Source organism: Labeo rohita, chromosome 16 (genome assembly GCF_022985175.1).
Source record: "Labeo rohita strain BAU-BD-2019 chromosome 16, IGBB_LRoh.1.0, whole genome shotgun sequence".
NCBI lineage: Eukaryota > Metazoa > Chordata > Actinopteri > Cypriniformes > Cyprinidae > Labeo > Labeo rohita.
In genome coordinates this window covers 5,051,023-5,077,520 of record NC_066884.1, presented here as the reverse complement: position 1 = coordinate 5,077,520, position 26,498 = coordinate 5,051,023, and the positions used below count along the sequence as shown (strand labels likewise).

The window sequence follows — 26,498 nt, the reverse complement described above, 5'->3', positions numbered from 1 at the left end:
AAATAATTATATATTTTATTTAATATCTAATTATAATAATTAAGTAATATTCTTTTAATTCAGAAGGCAGATAGATAGATAGATAGATAGATAGATAGATAGATAGATAGATAGATAGATAGATAGATTGATAGATAGATAGATGTGTTTCACAAAGATAAATGCAAACAAGTTTTGGAACAACATGAGGATGAGTAATTAATAAAATATGTTTGGGTGGTCTATCACTTTAAATGTCCTGGAACACTTTAGATGAGTCACATCTCAGGGGGTTCCTGCATGTTTTCCAGATTTCACGGGGGCGCCATTCATATAAAATGTTGTCAAGGAACAGAAGCTTTTGGGGAAATGTTATTGTCCTCCAAACAATCTCTCAGCACTCATCTGCAAAACACATGTAAACACAAGAAAGTAGTAAAGTATTTACATTGCTTAACTACTGTTTAACGTCACACTAAATTACATAAATTACACTATAAAACATTTATTTGTTACATTTTTATAATACAATACATTTGTAGTAAAATATATATTTCATTATATACATAATAAACACACATTCAGATTTATGGCTGTTATGTGCTATAGTGTGTGTGTGCATATGTGCATGTGTCCATGTGTGTGTGTTCAGTCAGGCATCAGATTGTTGGGTCTGTGATGATGGGCTGATGTTCAGCACGGGACTGAAGTGAGTCAGAACAGAATGTGCTCCATACAGGAGACATGAGCATGTGGATACTCCCTAGATTTGTGTAACAGCCAAGGTAAGTGCTTTATCTCTTCTTCATATTATTGTTCTGAAGCTAATTACACTCATTTTGAGGTATTTTACCCTGCCTAAAACATCATTTTAGCATTATATGACAAAACTAAACATAGAATTTATTGCATCTCACTTTGCATGATGCATTTGTGGATTTTTAGTCGTCTTTGATCTATAAACAACATGCATGTCATTTTATTGTCACTTTATTTGTTTAAAAATATCCAAGGACCAAGTTGTGGATAAACTTCTAGCACTAAAAGCGTATATTCAAATCATAAGAAAATATTTCTTAGCCACTTGTGTTGCCTTTGCAATGCAGAATGTGCATCATGAACACATTTTGAAAATGCACAGAAGGTCTAAAAGATTTTTCTTTGTTTTTAAGGTTAGACGTGAATGAAATCATGGCCAAAGGGTTTTCTCTGTGCCTGTTGCTTTGGCTGCTTGCACCTGCGGCCAGATGCCAGAACAGAAGACAGTCTGGAGAAACACTGATCAACCTCACTACAAAACAGGACGGTGGTAAACGCATTAGTGTTTTATTCAGCGTCAGAGTATTGTTTATTGTGTTGGCTTATAAAAGTCTTGCATGTACAAAAATAAATGTTAGATATCTCATATCTCAATAGTTTCCCAAGGACAGCAGTGGGATGAAAGAAAAGTCAACAAGTTTCAAGAAAAAACAAATAGGCTACTAAACTTTTAATTCAATTAAATTGTTATGCTGATAATATACTTTTTTAATAAGGACTTTTAGATTCAATTTGAAAAAAGGCAGACATATATATACACTACCGTTCAAAAGTTTGGGGTCAGTACATTTTTATTGTTGTTTTTTTTTTTTTTTTTTAAGAAATTAATACTTTTATTCACCAAGGATGTATTAAGTTAATAATTAAAAGTTTATTAAAAGATAATAATAAATAATTTACATTGTTATAAAATATTTATATTTTGAATAAACACTGTACATTTTAAACTTGTTATTCATGAAAGAATCCTGAAAAAAAAAAAAAAAAATCACAGGTTCCAAAAAATATTTGGCAGCACAACTGTTGATATTATCCAACATTGATCATTCTAATAATAAATCTGCATATTAGAATGATTTCTGAAGGATCATGTGACACTTAAGACTGGAGTAACAGCTGATAAAAATTCAGCTTTTCATCACAGGAATAAATTCTATTTTAAAGTATGTTAAAATAAAAAACATTATTTTATATTGTAAAAACATTTTGCAATATTACTGTATTTTTTTTATTATTTTTAATCAAATAAATGCAGCCTTGATGAGCACAAGAGACTTCTTTAAAGACTATTACAAGTCTTACTGACCCCAAACTTTTGAACGGTAGTGTGTATATATATATATATATATATTTATTTATTTTTTTTTTTTACTACAGACTTTTGTACTCCATTACTCTAAACCAGTGGTTCCCAACTCCAGTAGACAAAAAAATAGACAACGTTTACTTTCTTACTTTTAGTTTAAAAGAAGTATACTGATAGCACACTTGAATTTTGTTTGTTTTTTTGTTTTGTAAGGATGTCCTGTCATTATTGTATTGCATCACATTTATCTAATATAACATTATTATTATCATGCATGACATATTATTAGGAGATATAGAGTGACAACTAATGTGCATTTTATGTAACCAGTCTTTTCTACTTTTATAAAGATCTTATCACATCACTTTTTGCCCATATAAATATCAGCATCTGCACCAAATTGCATGTTTTTGCACATTTTGGGCCTCTGAAAAAAGTAGATGTTTTTTCCTTATTTTGAGCTCCAAATTCTCTTATATCATATCCAAAAAAACACATAAGCAAACTTTTGTTTTGACTATTAATTTATATGTAATTGGGTTTTACCAATAGATGACAGTATTGTATATCAACCATAGTCAGAGATATCGCCTGATGATAGCAAGACGATTATTATTATTATTATTAGGCTGTTAATACTAAATCTAATTAATATTAGAGCTTATTTGTTCTATCAGATTTATTTTTCCGTGCTTTACAGTGTTGCGCGTTATAACCAATCACACACGATTCCGTTGAGTTTATGAACGCATTGGCCAATCAGAGGCGTTCAGGTGAGTAATCGCTGAAACAGCGGAGTTTTGTTGTTTAGTCCGTTAATTAGTAATTAGTAATTTGCGTTACTTTTAAATTATTATCATGTTAAATACAAATTCAGTCATATTAAAAATATTTTAAGACATGACATCCATATGCTACTTGACTAAAAAGATATAATGCATAGTTAATAGATTACATTAAGCCTTACTCTGGAGTTGGTTCACTCTCCATCTATGAAATTATGTAAGTAAATAAATAAATTAGCATGATAATATCATGTACTGGAGATCTCACAGACTGATGATAGGATGATATGACTATTGAATATACACTATCAGTCAAAAATTGAACAGTAAGATTTTTTATGTTTTTTAAAGAAGTCTCTTCTGCTCACCAGGCCTGCATTTATTTGATCCAAAGTACAGTAAAATTGGGAAATATTTTTACTATTTAAAATAGTTGTTTTCTGGTGGAATATATTTTAAAATGTAATTTATTCTTGTGATTTCGAAGTTAAATTTTTAGCACCATCACTCCAGTCACACGATCCTTTAGAAATCATTTTAATATGCTGATTTGCTGCTCAAAAACCATTTATTATTATTGTTAGTAGTAGTAGGTTTCTTTGATGAATAGAAAGTTCAGAAGAACAGCATTTATCGTAAATAGAAATCTTTTGTAACATTATAAATGTCTTTATCATCACTTTTGATCAATTTTAAACCATCCTTGCTAAATAAAAACATTCATTTCTATAATTTCTTAAATACTGATCTTTGGATCTTTCTATTCATCAAAGAATCCTGAAAATATGTACTCAGCTGTTTTAAATATTGATATTAATAATAATAATAAATGTTTCTTGAACAGCAAATCAGCATATTAGAATGATTTCTGAAGGATCATGTGACACTGAAGACTGAAGTAATGAAGCTGAAAATTCAGCTTTGAAATCACAGGAATTAATTACATTTTAAAATATATTCAAATAGAAAACAGTTATTTTAAATAGTAAAAATATTTACTATTGAAGGATCATGTGACAATGAAGACTGGAGTAATGATGCTGAAAATTCAGCTTCTTATAATAGATATTTAAATAGAAAACAGTAATTCTATTTCTTTTTTCATAATATTGCTGTTTTAAAACATTTTAAACAATTACATTTAAAAAAAATATTCAAATAGAAAGCAGTTATTTTAAATAGTAAAAATATTTCACAATATTACTGCTTTTGCTGTACTTTGGATCAAATAAATGCAGGCTTGGTGAGCAGAAAAATTTTCTTTAAAAACATTAAAAATCTTACTGTTCAAAAACTCATGTCATTATTTCATATGTCAGGCTTTAAAGGGTTAATGTTACAGGTTCCAAAAGAGGTTGGAATTGGGCAACAATTTTTGGTTGCCAAAAGAACCTTTCAGTGAACATTTCTCAAAAGATTAATAATCTGAAGAAACTGTTTCCACTATAAAAAGAACTTTTTGTGTAATGGAAAGGTTCCTTGGATCTTACAGGTTCTTAATTATGATCTTAATCGCTAAAGTGTGTGTTTATGTTTTGTTTTTCCTTTGTTTTCAGAATTAGTATGCACACTAGAGATCGCATTCATCCTGGACAGCTCAGAGAGTGCAAAGGGCGTTCTGTTCGATCAAGAGAAAGCTTTTGTGCGCTCCTTCAGCAAGCGGGTGGTGCAGATGCAGGTGTCTGACTGGCATCTGAAAGCCCGTATGGCGCTCATCTACTACAGCAGCTCTGTCCATGTCGACCAGCGTTTCAGAGACTGGCAAGACCTTGACAGTTTCCTGAACAGATTGGAGGACGCCATCTACATCGGCCAGGGAACGTACTCCACATACGCCATATCCAACGCCACTCAGCTCTTCGCCAGCGAGACCAGGGAGCAAAGCGTGAGGGTGGCCCTGCTCATGACCGACGGCGTCGACCATCCGCGGAATCCTGACATCATGATGGCGGTCGCAGAGGCTAAAGGCCACAACATTAAGATCTTCACAATTGGCTTATCAAACCTGGCAAAGGACAACGTGAACAGTGCCAAACTGCGAGTCGTAGCGAGCAGCCCAGCACAGCAGTACTTCCACAGCCTCACTGACCCCAAACTGGAGGAACGGCTCCTGCAACAGCTTGTGAGACATTCACTTCATCTGACAGACTCATTAGTTTTAACAAGATCAGACATGATGACCCCCATATCATAAATACAAATAAATTATCAATAAAAAATAAAATAGCATGTGAAAGATGCATCCAAATAGCATGATTAAATTATACAATAAACAAAAACAACTGATAGTGAATTGAGAAACTGAACTTTTTAATACATTGTAATCAAGACCTGCTTGAAGGAGTTTTATGAGCTTAAATCTCCTTGTGCAACAGAATAGAGTATATTAGCATACTCTGTATGTATATATATATATATATATATATAAATTTTAAAAAATTCTGTGCAAATACCAAAATTCGCCTTTTGAATTAAAAGAATATTAATTAATTACTTATTATAATTCAAATTAATAAGAATGTCAAAGATCTAATAGAAAAATTGTATATAAAATTATATAAATATAATTTAAAAAATCTATTTATATACTGTCTATGCAAAATCACTTTTTGAATTATAAAAATATGAATATAAACAAATATAAAATTATATCAATATAATAAAAAAATAATAGTAAATTATATTTATATAATAATATGATATAATATAAAATCACCTTGTGCAATGGAATATGAATTTTTCTAATTATATCCTAAAAAATATGAACTATATATTATAGCCACCCATAATTCTAAATTCTGAATAGCCATGTTCAAAGACAATGTAAAATGCTGATAAACACACCTGTGACTTAGGTCATTAAAAAACCACCATGCAGCCATTCATATTGCATATTTCGCAAGCAACATGGTAGTAAGTGCTCAAACTTGTTTCGTGCACTCCACTTATTTTGGAGAGCTTTACTTTCACATGAGCTCCAGCTGAAATGCCACTCATTAATTTAGCTTTGATTCTAGAAATAGTTCTTGCTTTCTATCTCTATATTCCAGTCTACAAAAATTGCTCCTGTTGTTTTGGGTCAAAGACCAGATACTCAAAAATAGGCGTCTATTGATTTGTGAGGGTTTGAGATGCAGTGTTCAGTCTGGTGTCCTGAACCATGGTTCACACATCAATGGTTGTAGGGGATTTTCCACAGAAACACAGAAGGGGCCCGCCGCTCAAAAAATGTCAAGCACCGTCTGTGATCGCACAATGCAGGCCTCTTAGAAATGCATCATAAAGTTTCCCATGACATGCATGGGATTTGACAGTAAATTGAACTCATATGGTACTGACATAAAATTGTGTTAAATAAATTCCTATTTCTCTTTTCATTTTTCACAGGAAATAATTGCAAAGAATGAAGTAAGTACTGAATTACCAAGTAGATTTGACTTGATTAAAGAATGCATATTAGAACAAAAAAGGTAAAGACTTAAACACTGCAAACAACCTGTTGTTTGTATTTCTCCTGCTAGTGTCCACGGCCACCGGTGTGCACGTGTGAGAGAGGTGAACGTGGTCCTCCAGGAGCTCCTGTGAGTATCGTTGAAATGAAATTGAGGCTGTTTTTACTCATTAGTGACATGCATGAGGAAAAACTCTACTTTGTTTAGGGTAAAAAAGGAGAGCAAGGAAATGAAGGAGCATCTGGTCCAAAAGGCTCAAGGGTGAGGGTGAAAATAACTACTATACTATATATCTATGATTACTTACATCTGTAGTTTACTTTTGTTGGCTTGTTGGTTTGACCTGTTTCACAGGGAGAAACAGGACCACCTGGTCTTCCAGGAATCAATGGTCCAGAGGTACATCACATCTTCATATGGTCACTTTATACAGTCTGTGTTCTCAATGACTTCCTGACCAACGCTGTTCTTGTTCCTGGTTCCTCAACCACAGGGAAGACCTGGGTTCAAAGGTGATAAGGTAAAATCTCAAGTTTTATATTTCACATATACATGTTTTATTGCAATGAATGTATTAACAGCCACATCCAGAATGATCTTGATGACTCATTATGTCAGATCAGCTAGAGAAACCATTCTATATAGTGCATATAGACAATTTTTTTTAAAGTATCTTATGCTCACCAAGGCTGCATTTATTTTTAAATGTTAATATAACTGTTTTCTATTTAAATGTAGTATTTTAAACCCTCCAAATCAGCATATTAGAATGATTTCTGATGAATCATGTGACACTGAAGACTGGAGTAATGATGGTTAAAATTCAGCTTTGCATCACCGCAATATATTTTAATTTGATTCATTATATTCAAATAGTAAGCAGTTATTTTAAATCATAATACTATTTCAAAATAGTACTATTTTACTGTATATTTGATCGAATATATTCAGCTTTGCACTTCTTTCAAAATGTCTTAATTATTCCAAACTTTTGACTAGAAGTGTATGCAGTCAAATGTTTTTGGACAGTAAGATTGTTAATATATTTTAAAGAGGTCAATAAGACTGCATTTATATGATCCAAAGTACAGCAAAAACAGTACAATTTTGAAATATTTTTACTATTTAAAATAAATGTTTCCTATGTGAATATATTTTAAAATGTAATTTATTTCTGTGATTTCAAAGCTGATTTTTTAGCATCATTACTCCAGTCACATGATCCTTCAAAAATGATTCAAATATTCAGATTTTCTGCACAAAAAACATTTTTTATTATTATTATTATTTTGAAAACAGCTGAGTAGAATTTGTTCAAGTTTCTTTGATGAACGGAAAGTTCAGAAGAACAGAATATTTTGTAACATTATAAATGTCTTTTGTCTTTATCATCACTTTTGATCAATTTAAAGCATCCTTGCTAAATAAATATATTAATGTATTAATTTCTATAATACCCTAAAATGCACTCAACTGTTTTAAATATTGATGATGATGATGATGATGATAATAATAATAATAATAATAATAATAATAATAATAATAAATATTTCTTTCTTAATCAGCATATTACAATGATTTCTGAAGGATCATGTGACACTGAAAACTGGAGTAATGATGCTGAAAATGTAGCTTTGATCACAGGAATAAATTATATTTTAAAATATATTCAAATATAAAGCAGTTATTTTAAGTAGTAAAAATATTTCACAATATTACTGCTATTGCTGTATTTTGGATCAAATAAATGCCGACTTGGTGAGCAGAAGAGACCTTTTAAAAAAAAACAAACAAAAAAAACATCGAAAATCTTACTTTTGACTGATAGTGTATATGCACACATAATATATATTTTCGCTGGAATTATTAATGCTACTATCAATGTTCTCATGCATTCTGTTGCACAATGCAATTGCTAAGTCTTGTGTCATGTTTTAGGGGGATCAAGGTAACTGTGGACCTCCAGGGCAAAAGGGACATAAGGTATGTCTTCTGTACTGTCCTAAAACTATCTGTATTCTAACATACAAAATGCATGATTAGTAAAGAGTATTTATTGCATTTGACAGGGCGGTGAAGGGCCTCCAGGGCCGAGGGGCCCAAGAGGAGAGCAGGCACAGTATAAGCCTTTACTATTTACATGACATATAAAATTGCCACACTGAAGGTTCTTATGCATTACATTAATTGTATTTGTATTGTGGAATCAATTATTTTAGTGTTTAATTTGATTCTATTAATTCTTTCGAATTACTCTGTAAAATTCTCTATGGTATTTTTTATGTTCTAAAACAATGGAATATTTTTTCCATTATACATATATATTTTTATATACAATTACATTAGTATAAATAAATAAATAACTGCAGTAATATAACTACTTTTAATGCCACTATCTATAAAGACAACTGGGTTACAGAATTGCCACATTTTAGTACCAAACAATGCAGTTTGTATCATCCTGGCATCATACCAGCAGGTGCTAATAATCAGAAGTTTTAAAGCTCTAAACAGCCAACACATCTTATGATTAATCTCTAAAAACTCTCTATGTAGCATTTATGTAGACTATTATAAATATGCAACTAAATGCATTTGTCTTATCACAAGTTGTCTCATCACATAAGCGTGGTGATCGCTGCGGTCCGTGGCTGTTTCCCCACCCTGCACTTATGGAATGTGATCGGCAGATCGCGCGTAATCCTATGCTAATGTACACATGTAAAGCAGTGAATCCAGGCTTGCAGGATATTATTCTTTTTCTGAGGACCACTTTGTATGGTGGGATTAGTGAAGAGACAGAATAGTTCAGATTGACTGAACACAAAAGGTATCCTTCAGAAACCACATTTTAACAGGCATCTAGCAGCCTAAAATTGTGATATCATCCTATATTTTATTATTAGTGCATATTGCATGTAGGCACATGGTTGAAGAATTGTTAAAGGAATAGTTCACCTAAAAATGAGAATTGCTATAAATGTATTCATCCTCAGGCTATCCAAGATGTAGATTGATTTTTTCTTCATCGGAACAGATTTGGAAAAAAATTAGAATCACTTGCTCACAAGTGGATCCTCTGCAGTGAATGGGTGCCGTCAGAATGAGAGTCCAAACAGATGATAAAAACATCACAATAATCCACAAGTAATCCACACCACTCCAGTCTTGTAAAATGAAAATCTGCATATTTTTAAGAAACAAATCCACTTTTAACTTAAGTCCTCTATCTATAATATTATGAATTATGTACTCATATTTTAGCCAGAAGCAAACATTTAGCAATTAAAATTCTTTAATGATAGATTTGCTGCAAACACACAGCTTTTGGCATCACAAGATGTCAGTTGATGGACTTGGGAGGATTACCTGTGGATTATTGTGATGTTTTTAATCAGCTGTTTGGACTCTCATTCTGAAGGCACCCATTCACTGCAGAGGATCCATTGGCAAGTGATGTACTGCTAAATTTGTCCAATTCTGTTTCATGAAGAAACATCATTTTTAGGTGAATTATTCCTTTAGTAAAATGAATGCATAAGAATGCAAGACTAATTTCAACATATTTCTCCTTATTTCACCAGGGTCTGAAAGGGCCTCCAGGAGACCAGGGACATGAGGGTCCAGCAGGACCTAAAGTAGGATCATATCTTCCATTTCTTTGCCAGTGAGACGTCTGAAACTGATATTTGTGTCTTAAATAGAGACAGAGATCTGGTGGTAAAGAATGACATTTTAGAGATGTTTCCATGTCGGTTTAAATTCAGATCTTTTGCTTTTCGTGTTTGGCCAGGAAGCTTTAACAAAGAGTGCCTTGAAAATGCACCAGATATGTAATAGCACATTCAAATGTGAAAACCCCTACACTGTTCGACACAAGGGGTGCCTTTATGCTCTGTAAATGTCAATTGGAATATACATCAGAGAAAACATGTACTGAACCCTTTCACCATACCCCACGCTAATAGACTGTTCTGCTGTTATGAATATTTTGACTTCAAGTAAAAGTGGCAATGTTACATATACCCAAGATGACTGAGATTTAGCATCAAATATATCAGCTTTAAATTTGTATTAAGTATGAATTTGTCTAAATGAATCACTGACCGTTTGGGTTGCTCCTAGGGTGATCGAGGGCTGATTGGTGCACCTGGCCCACCGGGAGAAATTGGAGTTGGATTTCCTGGTCCAAAGGTAAACTTCTCAGGACTTCAGGAAATCAATACTTTTAATTAAAAGGATGCACTAAATTGATCATAAGTGACAATAAAGGCATGTGTAATGTTGTCCATTACAACGTAAGTGCCTTTTGATCCCTTAAATTTACTTGGAGTATGGTTGTTCTAGGGAGACAGAGGAAACCTAGGAAGACCAGGTCCTCCTGGTCAGGTTGGCATAGGTCAGCCAGGACAACCTGTAAGTATGAACCGCCTCTTACGAAACTTTAAAACATGCATCTGTAGATTATAATGACATAATGATATATGCATGAATGAAGGGTCCTCCAGGTTTACAAGGAACACAGGGGAACCCAGGAGCACCAGGCGAAGGACTTCCTGGGCCAAAGGTGAGCAGCATTAGTTGTTCTATAACATTTTAATAATCTATAGAACCTTTGTTTCACTATAAATAACCTTTTGTGGAATGGAATCCACAAAATTCCATGGATGTTAGTATTTAACTCTAAAATTCCATGTTCTTCATGGAACCATCAATGCCAATAAAGAACCTTTATGCTTAAAAGTTGAAAATCATCCCAGATCAGTTTAGATCTCTGTGTTATCATTTCTCTTTAATAGGTGTGTGAAAAAAGACGTTAAAATATCACTTTTTAATCTGCTATTGTCTTAGGGTGACCGTGGCTATGTCGGCCCTACAGGTGGACGTGGACCCCCAGGTTATGGAATTAAAGGTGAAAAGGTACGTCACAGTTGTGTGAGACTATTAGTTGTCTATGTAAAAGCCTATTATGTATTTAATTTAGCCTTTGAATCCATCCTTGCAGGGCAATGCGGGACCTCCAGGATCACCTGGACCATTAGGAATGCCAGGCAGGGGGATTCAAGGAGAGAAAGTATTTGTTTTTTCTGTTTTAACTTCAGTAGTGCTGTATTAGTGGTTTTACAGTGGCTGAGGAAAGCTTCACTATTACTAGTGCTCATACATAGGGTTAATCATCTGATTAAACCTGCAACCCTAAATACCATGCATGTGTTTGTGCTACAGACACAAATGATGTCTCAAATCATGTAGCTTGCTGAAAAAAGTGTGCTATTACTTTTCTAAACGAATGGAAACATGCAAATAGAGCCACAGCAAAGATTTGCAACTACTAGAAATATTCAGCTAACCAGCCAAAAAACCCAAGCCACCAATATATAATATCATAGAAATCACCCAGAAGACCCTAGCAACAACTAGAAATGTCTGACCCAAGCAACCATTTCTTTTCCTAATCATCACCTTTATCTTTTTATCTAAAGGGGAATCAGGGACTAGCCGGTCCTCCTGGTCAAAAAGGGAATCCTGGGATAGGACTCTCGGGACCAAAGGTAAAATTGCACCGTACAGACTGCTATCTATCTGTCTATCTGTCTGTCTGTCTGTCTGTCTGCCTATCTATACACACTGTGTTTTCATTTTGTTTTCTTTCAGGGTCAACAGGGCTTCCCTGGAGAACGTGGAGCCCCTGGAGAAAGAGGAATTGGAGAACCAGGACCCAAAGTGAGTTGTTGTTTCAACTAAACTGTTACATGACATGAAAGAACAGAATAAAGTATCAAATAGTGAAAGCACAGTTGTGTTTATGGGTTGATGCTGTAGGGTGAACCTGGATTACGAGGAGTACCAGGTGAGCCAGGTGTACCGGGAGAAGATGGAGGCGTAGGACCAAAGGTCAGAATGCTTTTTATATGCTCTTTAAGTTAGTGAGGGATAACTTTACATTCAATTTGTTCAGTAAACATATCTTATGTATGATATCTTGTTCACTGTAGGGTGAAATAGGCTTACCAGGACCCAAAGGACAAGATGGACCTCCTGGAAGAGGCCTGCCAGGAGAGAAGGTAATATATTAAGTTTTTGTAAAACACTGTAAATATACACATTACAGGATCTAAAGGGGAGGCGGTTACGCTTCAAACAGACAGTTCACCCAGTAAAGGAAAATTCTGTCATTAATTGCTCATGCTGTCGGCGCTGATAGCCTTGTGGTATATACACATATACAGACATATACAGCGCAAGTGCAAAAAAACTGATTCAGCATTTCTTGAAATAAATAAAACAGTGAAATGCAAACTCAGAATATGACGCAAACTTGCAATAATTAAATGTTAAATAATACAAATATCTTGTTCATGTTTTATGAACCAATATCTTTGCCGCTGACCTTTGATGATCCAATTCAACCATATGAATAAGCAAAAATGACTTTAGATAAACTAACATTTTTGCTTCATGTTTTTTTATTGCTGAAGAGTGATCTTCTCCTGCATAAATGTACCCTGAGGCTGATTCATTTCACTTTTGGTGTAAAAGGGCTTTTACATTTGCCAAAATTAGAAATTAGAAGCAAGCCCCGCCCAGATTTAAAAAGTAATGTAATGCATTACTTTCCATAAAATGTAACTAAGTAACATAGTTACTTTTTTAGGGAGTAACGCAAAATTGTAATGCATTGCTTTTAAAAGTAGCTTTCCCCAACACCTTTATTCATAAGACCTTTATTCATCTTCAGAACACAAGTTAGGATATTTTTGATAAAGTCCACAAGCTTTCTGACCCTGCATAGTCAGCAACGCAACTACCACGTTCAAGGCCCAGAAATGTAGTAAGGACATCAATAAAAAAGTCCATGTGACATTAGTGATTCAACCAGAATTTAATACCTTTTGTGTTCAAAGATAAGAAAAATGTTGACTAGTGACTAAAAATGGCATATTTTCACAATGTTCTTACTACCTTTCTGGGCCCTGAAGGTTTCAGTTACATTGCTGCAGAGATCGACCGATATATCGATTTACAGATATTTTTCCTGATATGTAAGTATTTTACCATAATTGGATATTGGTTTTGTTACATCAGATTCACTGATAAACGCCGAATATTATTCAGTGAATTAACGTAATCCAGTGAATTATTCTTTAATCTTTAGCCTATTAAACATCTTATATACCTAAAACTTTAGTTTAAAATGAAGTGGATATGACTCCTGTTTTTTTATTTATTTTCTACATTTGAAAACATTAGACATTCTACATTTATTTTGCTTATTGTTAGTATTGCTGCAGCTGATTTTTATATATAAAATGTTTTTATTGTTGTAATATGAAGATTAAATTGAACATGAAAGCTAATTTTCAAACCTTTTTTTAAAGATGGCTGAAAGAAAAAACAAAGTGAAGTACACTGTAAAAAATAAAAAACACAGTTTGTTGAGTCAGCTTAAAATAATTTGTTACCCTGCTGCCCAAAAATTTTAAGGCAGCCAGGTTACAAATTATTTTAAGTTGACTCAACAAATTGTTTTTTACAGTGTATGGACATTTATTTACTTTATAACAGTAAATAAATATTGATTCTGCATATCAGTTATCGGGCACATGAACATGCAAATAATTGGTATCAGTATCAGTTAAAAAGAAATCAATATCGGTCGATCACTAGTCAGAAAGCTGTCGGATTTCATCAAAAATATCTTAATTTGTGTTTCGAAGATGAACAAAGGTCTTGCAGGTTTGGAATGATATGGGGGGGAGGGGGAAATTAATAGAATTATTTTTAATTCTTATTTTAAGTATAATGAATACGCTATATCTTCCTTCAACAGGGGATTCGAGGGGAGAGGGGCTCCAGGGGCCTACCAGGACCATTTGGACCAGTTGGACCAGCAGGGGCAAAGGTAAAAACAATGCATTAATCTTAACTAAAAAGTGTTGGCATTGTCAGTATTCACTTCAAGTCTACTGAGTTACATTGTATTTCATTTAAAATAGGGAGAACCAGGAAATGTTGGAAATCCTGGTGTTTCTGGGCCTCCAGGAAGGGGCATACAGGGACCTAAGGTACGTTTAAGAATACTTGGGGTAAAATAAAATAAAATAACTTTAATATTGTGTGTAATTTAAACTTGAATTTACACGTTAATTCAATTTCTTGAAAAATTAAGTTATAGTTCCCAGCATGCTTTGCATAGGACAGAATAAGGAGAGTACATTTTTAATTGAGTTCTGTTATGCTTATGAAAAGTAACATTTTACTTGTTCATTAAATATATATGCAAAATATGTTACATCGTATTTGGACTGAAAAAGATGTTATAAATTGGTTCCAGGCCCAAAAATCTACTAGTTGGGGCAACTAATTTTTTTTGTGTAATGAACTTAAAAATATGTGTTCATATTACAAATTATTAAGTTTTTCTAACTCAGTGTAGTTTGCTGGTTAAACATAATTTCATCAGAAGTTGCCGTAACAAAAAAAAAAAATTGATGCAAATTGTTAATTGTTGATGCAAACGTGTAAACTCTTTATTGTCTCTGAATATAGGTCATTTACCATTGCAACTTTTTTTTTTATGTAGCATAAATGTCTAAATATTGTTTAAGCTAACATGATGTGTATGTGATTAATCAGAAAATCTCATACTATGCTCATCTTCCTGTAGGGAGATCCAGGGCCGGTCGGTCCACAAGGTCCTGTTGGAGAACCAGGGATAGGCATTGCAGGGCCGAAGGTAAGATTGACATCTTTGCAGAAACCTGTAATTGGTTTTGTAATTAAGATAATGAATTTTGTCTGTCTTTAGGGTGAAATAGGGTTACGAGGACCTATTGGACCGCCAGGGCTAAAAGGAGAAGGCTATCCCGGGCCACCTGTAAATATCATTACAAAGAACAATATTCATGCAACTCATAGTTGAATCTAACCAACTGGGAATATAACAGTATAATTTACATTATATACTGTATGTGTTGTCTATGTGATCTATAGGGGCCACCAGGTCTGCCAGGGCTTACAGGAGAGACTGGGCCAGAGGGAACAGGTCTACCTGGACCAAAGGTAAAGTGTTTGGCATCCTTCCAATTTTCTTCAGAAATGTAAACATACAATTTTTCATTCTGTTAAAGCATCTGATGAACTGATATGTTCTGTCACAGGGGGATCGAGGCCCTCCAGGCTCCCCAGGGCCTGCTGGAGCACCAGGTCTTGGGCAAGTGGGCCCAAAGGTGGGAAATATTTTTCAAACATGAATGCTCTATGTAGAATACATGTATGCATATCATTATCAGTATACCAACACACTGTTGAATGAGTCATGAGATTTGTTCGCTGATATATTTAGGTGTTTAGATTCACCTGTTCAGGTGTGCTCAGAAGTGTTTTTGTGGTGTGCAGGGCTCCATTGGCCAGACTGGTCCAGCTGGTCCTCCAGGATTGCCAGGAGAGGGCATACAAGGACCAAAGGTAACAGGAATCAACAGGATGCAGTTTTCCTGGAAACACGTTACAGTGTGATAGACAACAGTGAAATACCCAAAATGTTTAATTTAATTAAAGCATTTTATGCTTTATTCTGTTTCGTTTAGGGTGATCCTGGATATCAGGGTTTACAGGGGCCAAGAGGGTCTCCTGGAGAAGGTCTGCCGGGGCAGAAGGTGCACTACTAGCATGCATTCATATTTTGTACAGCTAGCATTAAAGGAATCACACAATTACATTTACTTATCCTCATGTCATTAAAATGAGATGTTAGCCACTATTTTCCACAGAACTGGTGATTTATACTGCCAAATGTAATATGCAGTTACATGCAATTAAAAAATGGTGCATCACGTCAGGCTTGAAAACATGACCACAATTGCGAGTTTCAGTTCTGTGGTGTAACTGCCCTGTTGTAGGGGGATCGTGGGTTACCCGGAACACAAGGACGTAAAGGAGACAGAGGAAGCAACGGAGAACCAGGAACTACAGGACCACCGGTAAGAAGAACTGAGAAGGATAATTTGATTGTCAACCATTCACGCAAGACTTGCTTTTTAATCATTAAGCATTATGACAGCTGGCAAAGCCAGTATGATTCTGAACATTGCTACATAAACACATCTCTACATTATTTAACTATATTTTATACAATCGCAGGGTAATAGAGGAACAAAAGGAGAACCTGGTCTCACGGTACGTACACACAAATCAATAAAGAACTCATTTTGGATCTTTTTTCCGTTAAAAAAACAAACAAACAAAAATGTTGCATGACAGTTGCAAATTAAAAAAAAAAACATTTAAAAAAAATTGAGAAATTTAAGAGTACATTTCAATTTTTGAATTGTTTTAACACATTAAACTAAATGTGTTTTTTTTTTTTTTAAACTGAAATAGTATTTATTTATTTATTTATTGGTTAAACATTCCAATGTGTTTTTAAACAATACAGATAATTCCGATATTGTACATATGCTTGAAATAAAGCTGAAATTAAACCAGATATAACTTAGATTAACTTAAACGTAAAATAAAAATAATAAAACATAAACTAAAAATAAAAACATTTAAATGAAAATAAGAAAAGTTGCCTTCACAACTAAACGAAATAAATACGTTTAAGTACTAAAATGAATAAAATAACAATAAATTAAACATTATTTAATGCATGCAGAATATTTGGATATCGTACATGTTATATATTATTATATTATTTTCTTATAAAACATATTCAAATCTTTAATCAATAATCATTTTATTTACAACTTTAGAAAGAAATTACAATGTGTTTTTAAAGCATGCAGAACATTCGGATATTGTACAAATGGTTGAAATTAAGCTGAAATTATACAAAATATAACTTAAATGAACTTAAAATTAAAATAATACAATTTAAATAAACTTAAAATAAAAAGAAAAACATGAAAACTAGAACGGTTGCCTTCACAACTAACTGAAATAAGTTTAAGTACTAAAATTAGTAAAAGAACAATAAATTATTTTTTTTTTTTTTTTTTATTTTTTTTTTAAATCGTTTTTAGCCAGGATTCAGGAAGCAAAGTGGGAGAGAGAGAAGGGGGTGGGATCGAGCAAGGATGCGAATAACAATAACAAAACAAAAGTATAACAAAACTGACAAAATAACAATAAATTAAAGATTATTTATTGCTAACCACGAGGCTATTGGCGCTGAAATAAAATTAAAAACTTCTTAAAAAAAAATAATCTAAAAAAAATGAAACTGACAATGGTTGCCTTGGCAACTAAGTACTAAAATTTGTAAAATAATAATAAATTAAATCTTATTTAAAAATAAATAGAGATGTATTTAAAAATGAAATATAATGAAATGACAGTTTTATTAAAGCAAATAAAATTACTGAATCTTAAACTGAAACTGTAAATATAAAAATAAGAGCAAAATAAATAAAGATGATCATAGTATATAAATAAGACTACAAAAACACTAATGCAAGCTAGTGTGAAACAGAAATGGAGCACTTCAGTAATGAGTCTTTCATGTATTTTGCAGCGAGAGGAAATAATCAGTTTAATCCGATCTATTTGTGGTAAGTAATCATACTGCAGATATTTGCTTAGTGATGAATCACACCAAAACTGATTTGGCTTAAATGATTTATTCTCTTTTTTACAGGTTGTGGTCGCATATGCAGAATACAGCCTCTGGAGCTGGTGTTCGTGATCGACAGCTCTGAGAGCGTCGGCCCGGAAAACTTTGAGGTCATTAAAGACTTTGTAAATACATTGATCGACCGCACGTCGGTCAGTCAGGAGGTCACGCGTGTCGGCGTGGTTCTCTACAGCCACATCAACCTGGTGATCACAAGCATACGAGAGAGGTTAAGTCGTGATGAAGTGAAATCAGCCGTGCGCAGGATGCCCTACATTGGGGAAGGCACTTACACAGGAAGTGGCATCAGAAAGGCTAACGAGATCTTCCGCTTTGCTCGGCCCGGTGTGCAAAAAGTGGCTGTGGTTATTACGGACGGCCAGACGGATCATCGCGACACAGTGAAGCTGGAGGATGCGGTCAGAGAGGCCCATTCAGCCAATATCACTATGTTGGTTATAGGGGTGGTGAATCAAAGCAACCCCGTCTATGAAGATTTTAAACAAGAGCTGAGGTCAATAGCGTCGCCGCCCAAAGAAGAGCACGTGTTTTCCATAGAGGACTTCAGAATGCTTTTTGGTATGTTACAATCTTGAGATTTCAACAAATAGTTGTACCCTGACTCAGAGGAAGACAGGAATCCTGTCTTTACAGCAGCATTTCTGGTGATTAAAGCAATAGTTGACCCAAAAATGAAACATTTGCTTAAAATGTACTCACTCTCAGGCAATCCAAGATGTAGTTTTTTCATCAAAAAAGATTTGGAATAATTTAGCATCACATCAGTGAATGGGTGCCGTCAGAATGAGAGTCCAAACAGCAGATGAAAACGTCACAATAATCCACACCACTCCAGTCCATCAGTACTCTATCCATAATATTGTTTTTCTCCAGTTAAAAAGTTGTCTCGTCTGAATTAGGAGAGAAATATGTCCAGATCAATTACTGTCTATATGCGAAAACAGTCCAAAACAGATTTAAACAAAAGATTTTGATGTGAGAGGACAATAGGAGATGGATTTTTTCACTGAATGAAGCGTTATTATGGATTATGACTGGTATAATGAAAGTAAAAAGCCTTAATGATTTATTTATTTTTTAACAAACATACAGCAAGCCCATGACTTTGACTTATGGGAGCCCGTTACGTCACTGAAAAAAATAAAAATAAATAAAAATATAAAAAATAATCTCACAATTCTGATATAAACTCACAATTGCAAGTTATAAAGTCAAAACTGAGATACAAACTCGCTAATCTGACTTTTGTCTCAAAATTATAAAAGATAAAATCCCAGTTGCAAGTTATGAAGTTAGAATTGTGATATAAACTCACAATTCTGACATTTTTTTTTCTCAGAATTGCGTGACACAAATTCGCAAATCGGACTTTTTTCTCAGAATTATGAGATAAACTCGCAATTGTGAGTTATGAAGTTAGAATTGTGAGATACAAACTCAAAATTCTGACTTTTGCCCCCTTAGAATTATGAGAGATAAACTTGCAATTGTGAGTTATAAAGTCAAAATTGTGACATACAAACTCACAATTCTGACTTTTTTTTTTCAGAATTATGATATAAACTCACAATTGCGAGTTATAAAGTCAGATTTTGAGATATAAACTTACAATACTGACTTTTTTCTCAGAATTAAGTGATACAAACACGCAATTCTGACTTTTTCTCAGAATTATAAGATATAAACTTGCAGTTGCAAATTATAAAGTCAGAGTTGTGAGATATAGCTTGCAATCCTGACTTTTTTTTCTCAGAATTGATACAAACATGCAATTCTGACTTTTTCTCATAATTGTGATATAAACTCACAATTGCAAGTTATAAAGTCAAAATTATGAGATATAAACATGCAATGACTTTTTTTTCTCATAATGGTGATACAAACACGCAATTCTGACTTTTTTCGCTGAATTGAGATATTAACTCGCAATTCTGACTTTTTTCCTCAGAATTATGATATAAACTCGCAATTGCGAGTTATAAAGTCAGAATTGTGAGATATAAACTTACAATTCTGCCTTTTTTCTCAGAATTGATACAAATATGCAATTCTGACAATTTTTATAATTATGATATAAACTCACAATTGCGAGTTATAAAGTCAGAATTGTGAGATATAAACTTACAATTCTGCCTTTTTTCTCAGAATTATGAGATATAAACTTGCAGTTGCAAATTATAAAAAAGTCAGAATTGCGAGTTTATATCTCACAATTCTGACTTTTTTCTCAGAATTAATACAAACATGCAATTCTGACTTTTTCTCGTAATTGTGTGATACAAACACAGTGGCGGAAACAGGCTTCCGTATTGACCTGTCTGATCTACAGGATTACATTAATTAAATGCATGTTTTTTGTCTCTGTGGTCTAGAAGTGGAAAGTAAACTGCTTCATAAGATCTGTGAGAACATTGATGGATCGATATTCAGCGGTACCTTCAAGGTAAACTCGCACACCCTTCTGTCAACAACTGTATGACTGTATTATTTAAATAAATTAATTAATTAATTTATGTATTTATAAGGCATCTAATGGTGGCATATTTGATTCAAGAGCTATTACGATGGTTGGGGTATATTTTATCGTCAGACTGCAGATTTTTAAAATAAAAGCATTTAAATTAAAAGTAAGAATTCTGCAATGACATTTATTTATTTTTAACTATTTACTATTATTGATACATGAAAAAAAACTTTTTCTAATTATTATTACACATGGCATTTTTATGATTTTATATTAATTAAGAGACTGACACTTGCTTCAGTTTTAAAAACATGATGTATCTAAAAGCCATATTAATGACGCTTGCTGAGAAAACGCTAGTGATTATTTAATTGAAATTACATAATGCTCTGCAGTGTGACATTTTAATTGCAAATTTATTTATTATTTTTTTAATTATAAACTTTTTTGTTCAATTATTTTTATGCATGCTGCTTTTATGACTTTATGTTAATAGAGAGACTAAAATATTCGGATTTTTTTTTAAATCATCCGTCAAGCTGCAGGGGTTTTTTGGTGTACAAAAAAAAATCTAAAAACAAAACAGTATATCTGTTATTATCAATGTACTTTAGTTATGAACATATTCATATTTAAACATATGATCATATAAATATTTAATATTAATATTAATATTAATATTAATCAGCCAGGTGCAGTTGAAGAGTTCTACGATTCCAGACCAGACGGCATGGGCTTTATCGGCACCCTAGCACCATATTTAGAGGGAGACGAGCTGAACCTCCTCCCAGATTTCTCTCTCACGGATTTGGACCGGCCGAAGCAAGACCCAACTGACCGGCCGCCGCTCATACAGGATGATTTTACTACAGGTAAATGCTGTTCAAAAGTGATACAATACAAATAATTGCAGTTCTGATTTCTTGTAAATAAAATGCTCTCTCTTGTGTCAGAGGAGAGATGCCTACTGCCTCTGGATCCCGGACCGTGTCGAGAGTACGTTGTTAAATGGTATTTTGATCCAAAGGCCAATTCATGTGCTCAGTTCTGGTTTGGAGGTTGCAAAGGCAACATAAACCAGTTTGACACTCAAGAGGCCTGCAGAAAATCCTGTGTGCAAATGTAAGTCTTGTCATTAGAGCACTGACAAAAACAAAAAAAGAAATAAAGCTAAAGGGCTCTTAATTATTTAAATATACATAAGCTTTTAATATTCAACATTTTTAATGATAATAAACATTTTTACTGTGAACATTTTAAAAACTAAACTTGAACATCTCCTAAAAGCATCTATTTGCATATATAGTGGGCACAAATGTATTTACATAAGTCGTACTTAAAAATGTTTCATTCCATTATATAGAAAATATTAAACAGTGGCTTTTATCGGAAAGAACTGCATGAATAATTCTGAATAAGTAATCATTCTGGCTCAGAGAAAATGCACTGACATTCAGACATTTTTTTTATGAACAAACCTACAAAATAAATGCTGTTTCTTTATGGGCAAGTGTACAAATGAAGAGTTTGGTTCCAAAACGCTATAAATCCATTTTGATTAACTTGAGTAAAAATGTGTTTTCTTTACCAAGAAAGCGGCTAGATGAAAACCACTATTTTCTGTTTCAAACTTTCACATAGCATCTTTAGGTTATAATAACATTACAAATTTAAATCCAGATTTTAATTTTCAGAGATTTATTATTAAAAAAAAAAAATTTTCTTTCCCCCGAAATGCAATAAATCCATCAGGGCTCTATGCTTACTTTTCTTTTCAGGAGCACTTCTAACATTAAAAATTCAGGAGCACAGTCAAAATTTTAGGAGCACCTTCTAATCAATAATCAAACAATCTGATCAAAAATTAGCCTTCCTATCATGGCATTTTTTAAAACTTTATTACAAGTATGTTTTTTTTTAAATATATCTTATATTTTTTTTTATATTTTAAAACAACAGAATAAGGATAAGTTACCAATCAAATGAAATCAGCATTAACAAAATTCATTTGTACTACAGAGGTGGCACAGGAGAACACAAAAGAGGCTTGTATGTGTATATTTTCATGTGTTTAATGAGGCTCAGAGGTGGTATGCGAGCAATCAAATTCATAAATTCATGTTGAGATTAATGTTTTAAGTATAAAATTTTGAATATAGAAATATTAAATGATTTAAATAACTGAAAAGGAGATGCTTTCAAAATGTAACTAAAACTGCCAGTAGGTGACGGTTTTAATTACTGAATCATATCATTCATTTGATTCCTTCGAACGGCTGATTCATTCAGGAATAAAGCAAGTGACTGTCTTTATGAATGGCAGTGTTTCCTCTGCCATTATATTAGGGGGGCGGTTCGGCCTTTGTGTCTCATTATATGATGACATTAACACATTAACTTAATCTCCAGAGCTGCTGTGAGAGTCAGTTCATGTGAATTTTACCGTTTAATTTGAGAAAATCAGCATCGTATCATAGTGTATACACACAAAAACTAATCGGCAGCCTGTCAAAATAACAGTATAATGTAGGTGTTTATATACTCCTATTTCTGGCAAATTTAAATAAAACAATTAAATGCTAAAAAAATAAATATTACAAGTTTAACCACCTAATTGTAGAAATAAATTCTACAATTATTATTCTTTTTTTTAAACAGAATATTCACACAATTTTTCTTCCATGTATTAATTTTAACAGAAAAACATCTGTTTGTTTGGCAACAAATAAAAGGGTTTAATTTTCATTTCATTAAAAATAAATAAATGTTTAATGTCTTCATTTAATTATCAGAAAAACCGTACTAAAACCGGAATCCTAGGGGACTGAATGGGTAATTGATTCATTGACTCACTAGATCCTTTAAAAACACGTTCATTCATAAAGGAAACACAGCTGTGTTTAAATAGAGATGCGCAGTAGCTCAGTTGTGACTTTGTTTCAACGAAATAGAGCAAAATCAGGCAATAGTGTTATAGTCAGACAATGTTAGTCACGTAATTTGTCAGATACGTCTGTGATACATTACTCAACGTTGAAAACTAGGATGTATTCAAAGGGCCGCCTTTACTGTTTACAATGTGTGAATTGGTGCACTGTGAGTGGTATCGCATTTTGCAGAGAAGCGAGACTGGCGTTTGTCACGGTTCGGAAAACGTGACAGAATAACACGGTCAAAATAAAAAAAACTGCCTTTTCAGTACCGACCAGATACAATACTGATTTTGGCAAGAACTCAATTTTGTAAAAAATGGTGTTTATCGCGTTTTGGAACCAAACTCTTCAAATATTCATACAGAAAAACAATCTGTACTCTTTTTCCATCCAGAGTTCTCATGTAAACTAGTTTCAGTTACATTAAACATCTTTGTGGGTTTTTTTTTTTTTATTTTTGTCTTGTGTTATTTGTCTTGTGGTTTTAAAGTCCCCTTGAAGTCAAAACTGAAGTTTTTTGGCTTTTAGTATGAATATTTTAGCCATAAGTTTATCTATAAGCTAGTGTGTTTCAAAACAATAACAAAATTTGCATTTCCAAGATATAAGCATTCAAAATTTACAGTCTCTAACTTCTACCAATATGAATCATCGATTTTGATGACATCACCCTGCACTTCAGCTTCTCATCAAACGTTCTGTCCAATCACATGCTCTCTAGAATCCGAAAAGCCCCGCCCCCTACACTATAAATAGATGCTGAAGCTGCAGCTGAAATCAGTCACTTGTTCACAGAATTAGCGTTTTCTGTACGATGAATGGCACATAGTGCACTATATAGGGAATAGAGAACGATCCAGACAGTGTAAATATGCTTTCCATTGGGGCGAAAGAAGTCTGGTTCAGTCTACCACAACACGTATCAGACCCATTTGAATTCTACATAAAATGGTATAGTTTATAAGATATAAGAGATTGTCGCTGTCATACGCTGTCAAATGCAGCTGTACCGAGCTCAACAGCTCTGGCCCAAGCTGTGATATAATGTAACGCTACTGGCTATTTAAAAAAGGGGGCGGGACATATCCAGCAGCTGTCTTCCTGTTTCAGTTGAAATACGTCAACACGTAGAATAACCCTGCATGTTTCAAAGCACTAATCATTAATGTTTTGAGTTGTCTTGGATGAGCCAAAGACAACAGTTTAGGTAACACTTTATTTTAAGGTGTCCTTGTTACACATGTTACATGTACTTACTATTATAATAACAATTGATTATGCATAATTACATGCAAGTAACCCGAAGCCAAACCCTAATCCTAACCCTAACCATATAGTAAGTACATGTAGTTGATTAATATTACTCAGTATAACAAGGACACCTTAAAACCTATAATTGTTTTGAAATACATTTTAACTAGTGGGACTTTTATTTTTTATATTTACAAGTCACAGAGTGAAGAAATAATTTTACATATTAAAAAGAATTTTTCTGACTAACTGAAATTATAATTAAAATAAAAAAAAATTGAAATTCAGTCATTTTAATGCCAGTAAGTGATTATGCTGCATCAAAAAAAAAAAAAAGAAAAAAAGGACTTTTATGTTAAACACTTGAATGCCAACAATACATTGTATGGGTCAAAATTATCGATTTTTCTTTCATCCCAAAAATCATTAGGATATTAAGTAAAGATGTTCTGTTAAGATATTTTGTAAATTTCCTACTGTAAATATATTAAAAATTTTTGCTTGGTAATATGCATCGCTAAGATGATTTTCTCAATATTTTGATTTTTTTTTGCACCCTCAGATTTCACATTTTCAAATAGTTGTATCTCAGCCAAATACTGTCCTATGGAAAGCTTATTTTTTAGATAAACCTCATTATAAATCTCAATTTGAAAAAAATTGACCCTTATTACTGGTTTTGTGGTCCCGGGTCACATTTATATACTACAATAATTTATTTTTGTTTTTAAGTTGATCTTGTTTATTTTAAATACACTTTTATTTTTATATTTTTCGTTTTCATTTTGATTTTTAAGTAATTTTGTTGTTATTTTGTTTTTAAATATATCTCTATTTATCTTTAAATAAGCCTTAATTTATAGTTTTACAAATTTAAGTACTGCCAAAGCAACGTTTGTAATTTTCATTTTTAACATTTCAAGAATTTTTTTTTATTTCAAGTTTTTAAATTTATTTCAAGTATTTTGTATTATTGCAGCTTTATTTCAATTATATATAGCATAATATATATATATATATATATATATAGCTTGACTTTACGCATTTCATATAGGTGTGAAGTAGGAGGAAGTACCAACCCATTGTTTACAAAGTGAATGTGCAAAGAAAGTCAAACGTCCTTTACAAAAAGGGTAAAACAATGACGTCGGACGATTTAGAAGATGGAGGAGAAAATGAGATGAAGTTTTCGCCCTACCCAACCTTTTTGAACCTAAGTATACAGAGGAAGAACTAACCTTGAACGTGACCTTTCCAACATAATTAAGCAATGCGTGAAGTTGAGCTAGTGCAAGACGAGCATTTGTGAATAAAAAGTATATAAATTTTAATTTTTTTTTAGAAAATTACTGGTCGTTTCGTGAGATATGACCCTTATTCCTCGGCTGGAATCATGTAGAGTCCTTTGAAGCTGCATTGAAACTGCAGTTTGGACCTTCAACCCGTTGGCCACCATTGAAGTCCACTATATGGAGAAAAATCCTGGAATTTTTTTCTTAAAACTATAATTTCTTTTCAACTAAAGAAAGAAGGCATGAACATCCTGACATAAACCACTGTTTTACCACTTCATAAGCAAATTTAATTAAAAATGCATAATGTAAATCTCCAGTTCATTCCTATTTAATGTCCAACCAAGGGCGGAGCTAAGGTACAAACTGTAAAATCAATGAGGAAACTGGCACTCACCCAGACCTGTTTTTCATTCTCTGGGCGAATGAGGTGATTTTCCGATCTAAATGGATTAAATATTTCCTGTTGATTTGGATCTCTTGAATCGCCGGCCTTCACTCCCATGGTCTCCATGCACCTGCCCAAGGCCATGTCCTCCAGCTGAAATGCTCACAGCGTCCCATACCGAAGCCTTGCAC

At 33.1% G+C, this 26,498-nt stretch overlaps 1 protein-coding gene and 1 long non-coding RNA gene across 6 annotated transcripts; one reads left to right on the top strand and one right to left on the bottom strand.

Moving 5' to 3' along the window:
- The first annotated feature begins 162 nt into the window (after positions 1 to 162).
- On the top strand, positions 163 to 21,922 carry col28a1b (collagen, type XXVIII, alpha 1b). Of its 5 annotated transcripts, none has more exons than XM_051130826.1 (36): positions 163 to 397; positions 632 to 764; positions 1,152 to 1,288; positions 4,446 to 5,011; positions 6,277 to 6,297; positions 6,411 to 6,470; positions 6,549 to 6,602; positions 6,696 to 6,740; positions 6,835 to 6,861; positions 8,280 to 8,324; positions 8,411 to 8,455; positions 9,926 to 9,979; positions 10,467 to 10,535; positions 10,689 to 10,757; positions 10,840 to 10,908; positions 11,193 to 11,261; positions 11,347 to 11,415; positions 11,825 to 11,893; positions 11,997 to 12,065; positions 12,165 to 12,236; positions 12,338 to 12,406; positions 14,173 to 14,244; positions 14,339 to 14,407; positions 15,010 to 15,078; positions 15,151 to 15,219; positions 15,336 to 15,404; positions 15,503 to 15,571; positions 15,741 to 15,809; positions 15,932 to 16,000; positions 16,244 to 16,324; positions 16,485 to 16,520; positions 17,860 to 17,896; positions 17,983 to 18,537; positions 20,352 to 20,422; positions 21,132 to 21,315; positions 21,397 to 21,922. In XM_051130826.1, exons 3-36 carry the CDS (start codon positions 1,171 to 1,173, stop codon positions 21,567 to 21,569), a joined length of 3,351 nt encoding a protein of 1,116 aa, XP_050986783.1. In that variant the 5' UTR covers positions 163 to 397; positions 632 to 764; positions 1,152 to 1,170; the 3' UTR covers positions 21,570 to 21,922. The 5 variants fall into 5 exon arrangements, with proteins under 5 accessions (XP_050986783.1, XP_050986784.1, XP_050986782.1 ...); XM_051130827.1 differs by having other exon boundaries at positions 163 to 411; XM_051130825.1 differs by having other exon boundaries at positions 163 to 419.
- On the bottom strand, positions 14,999 to 18,802 carry LOC127178146 (uncharacterized). Its single transcript, XR_007829309.1, has 3 exons — positions 18,679 to 18,802; positions 15,702 to 15,838; positions 14,999 to 15,103 (listed from the first exon to the last, which is right to left on the bottom strand). It is a non-coding gene; the product is annotated as an uncharacterized LOC127178146 (long non-coding RNA).
- Positions 21,923 to 26,498: the final 4,576 nt, after the last annotated feature.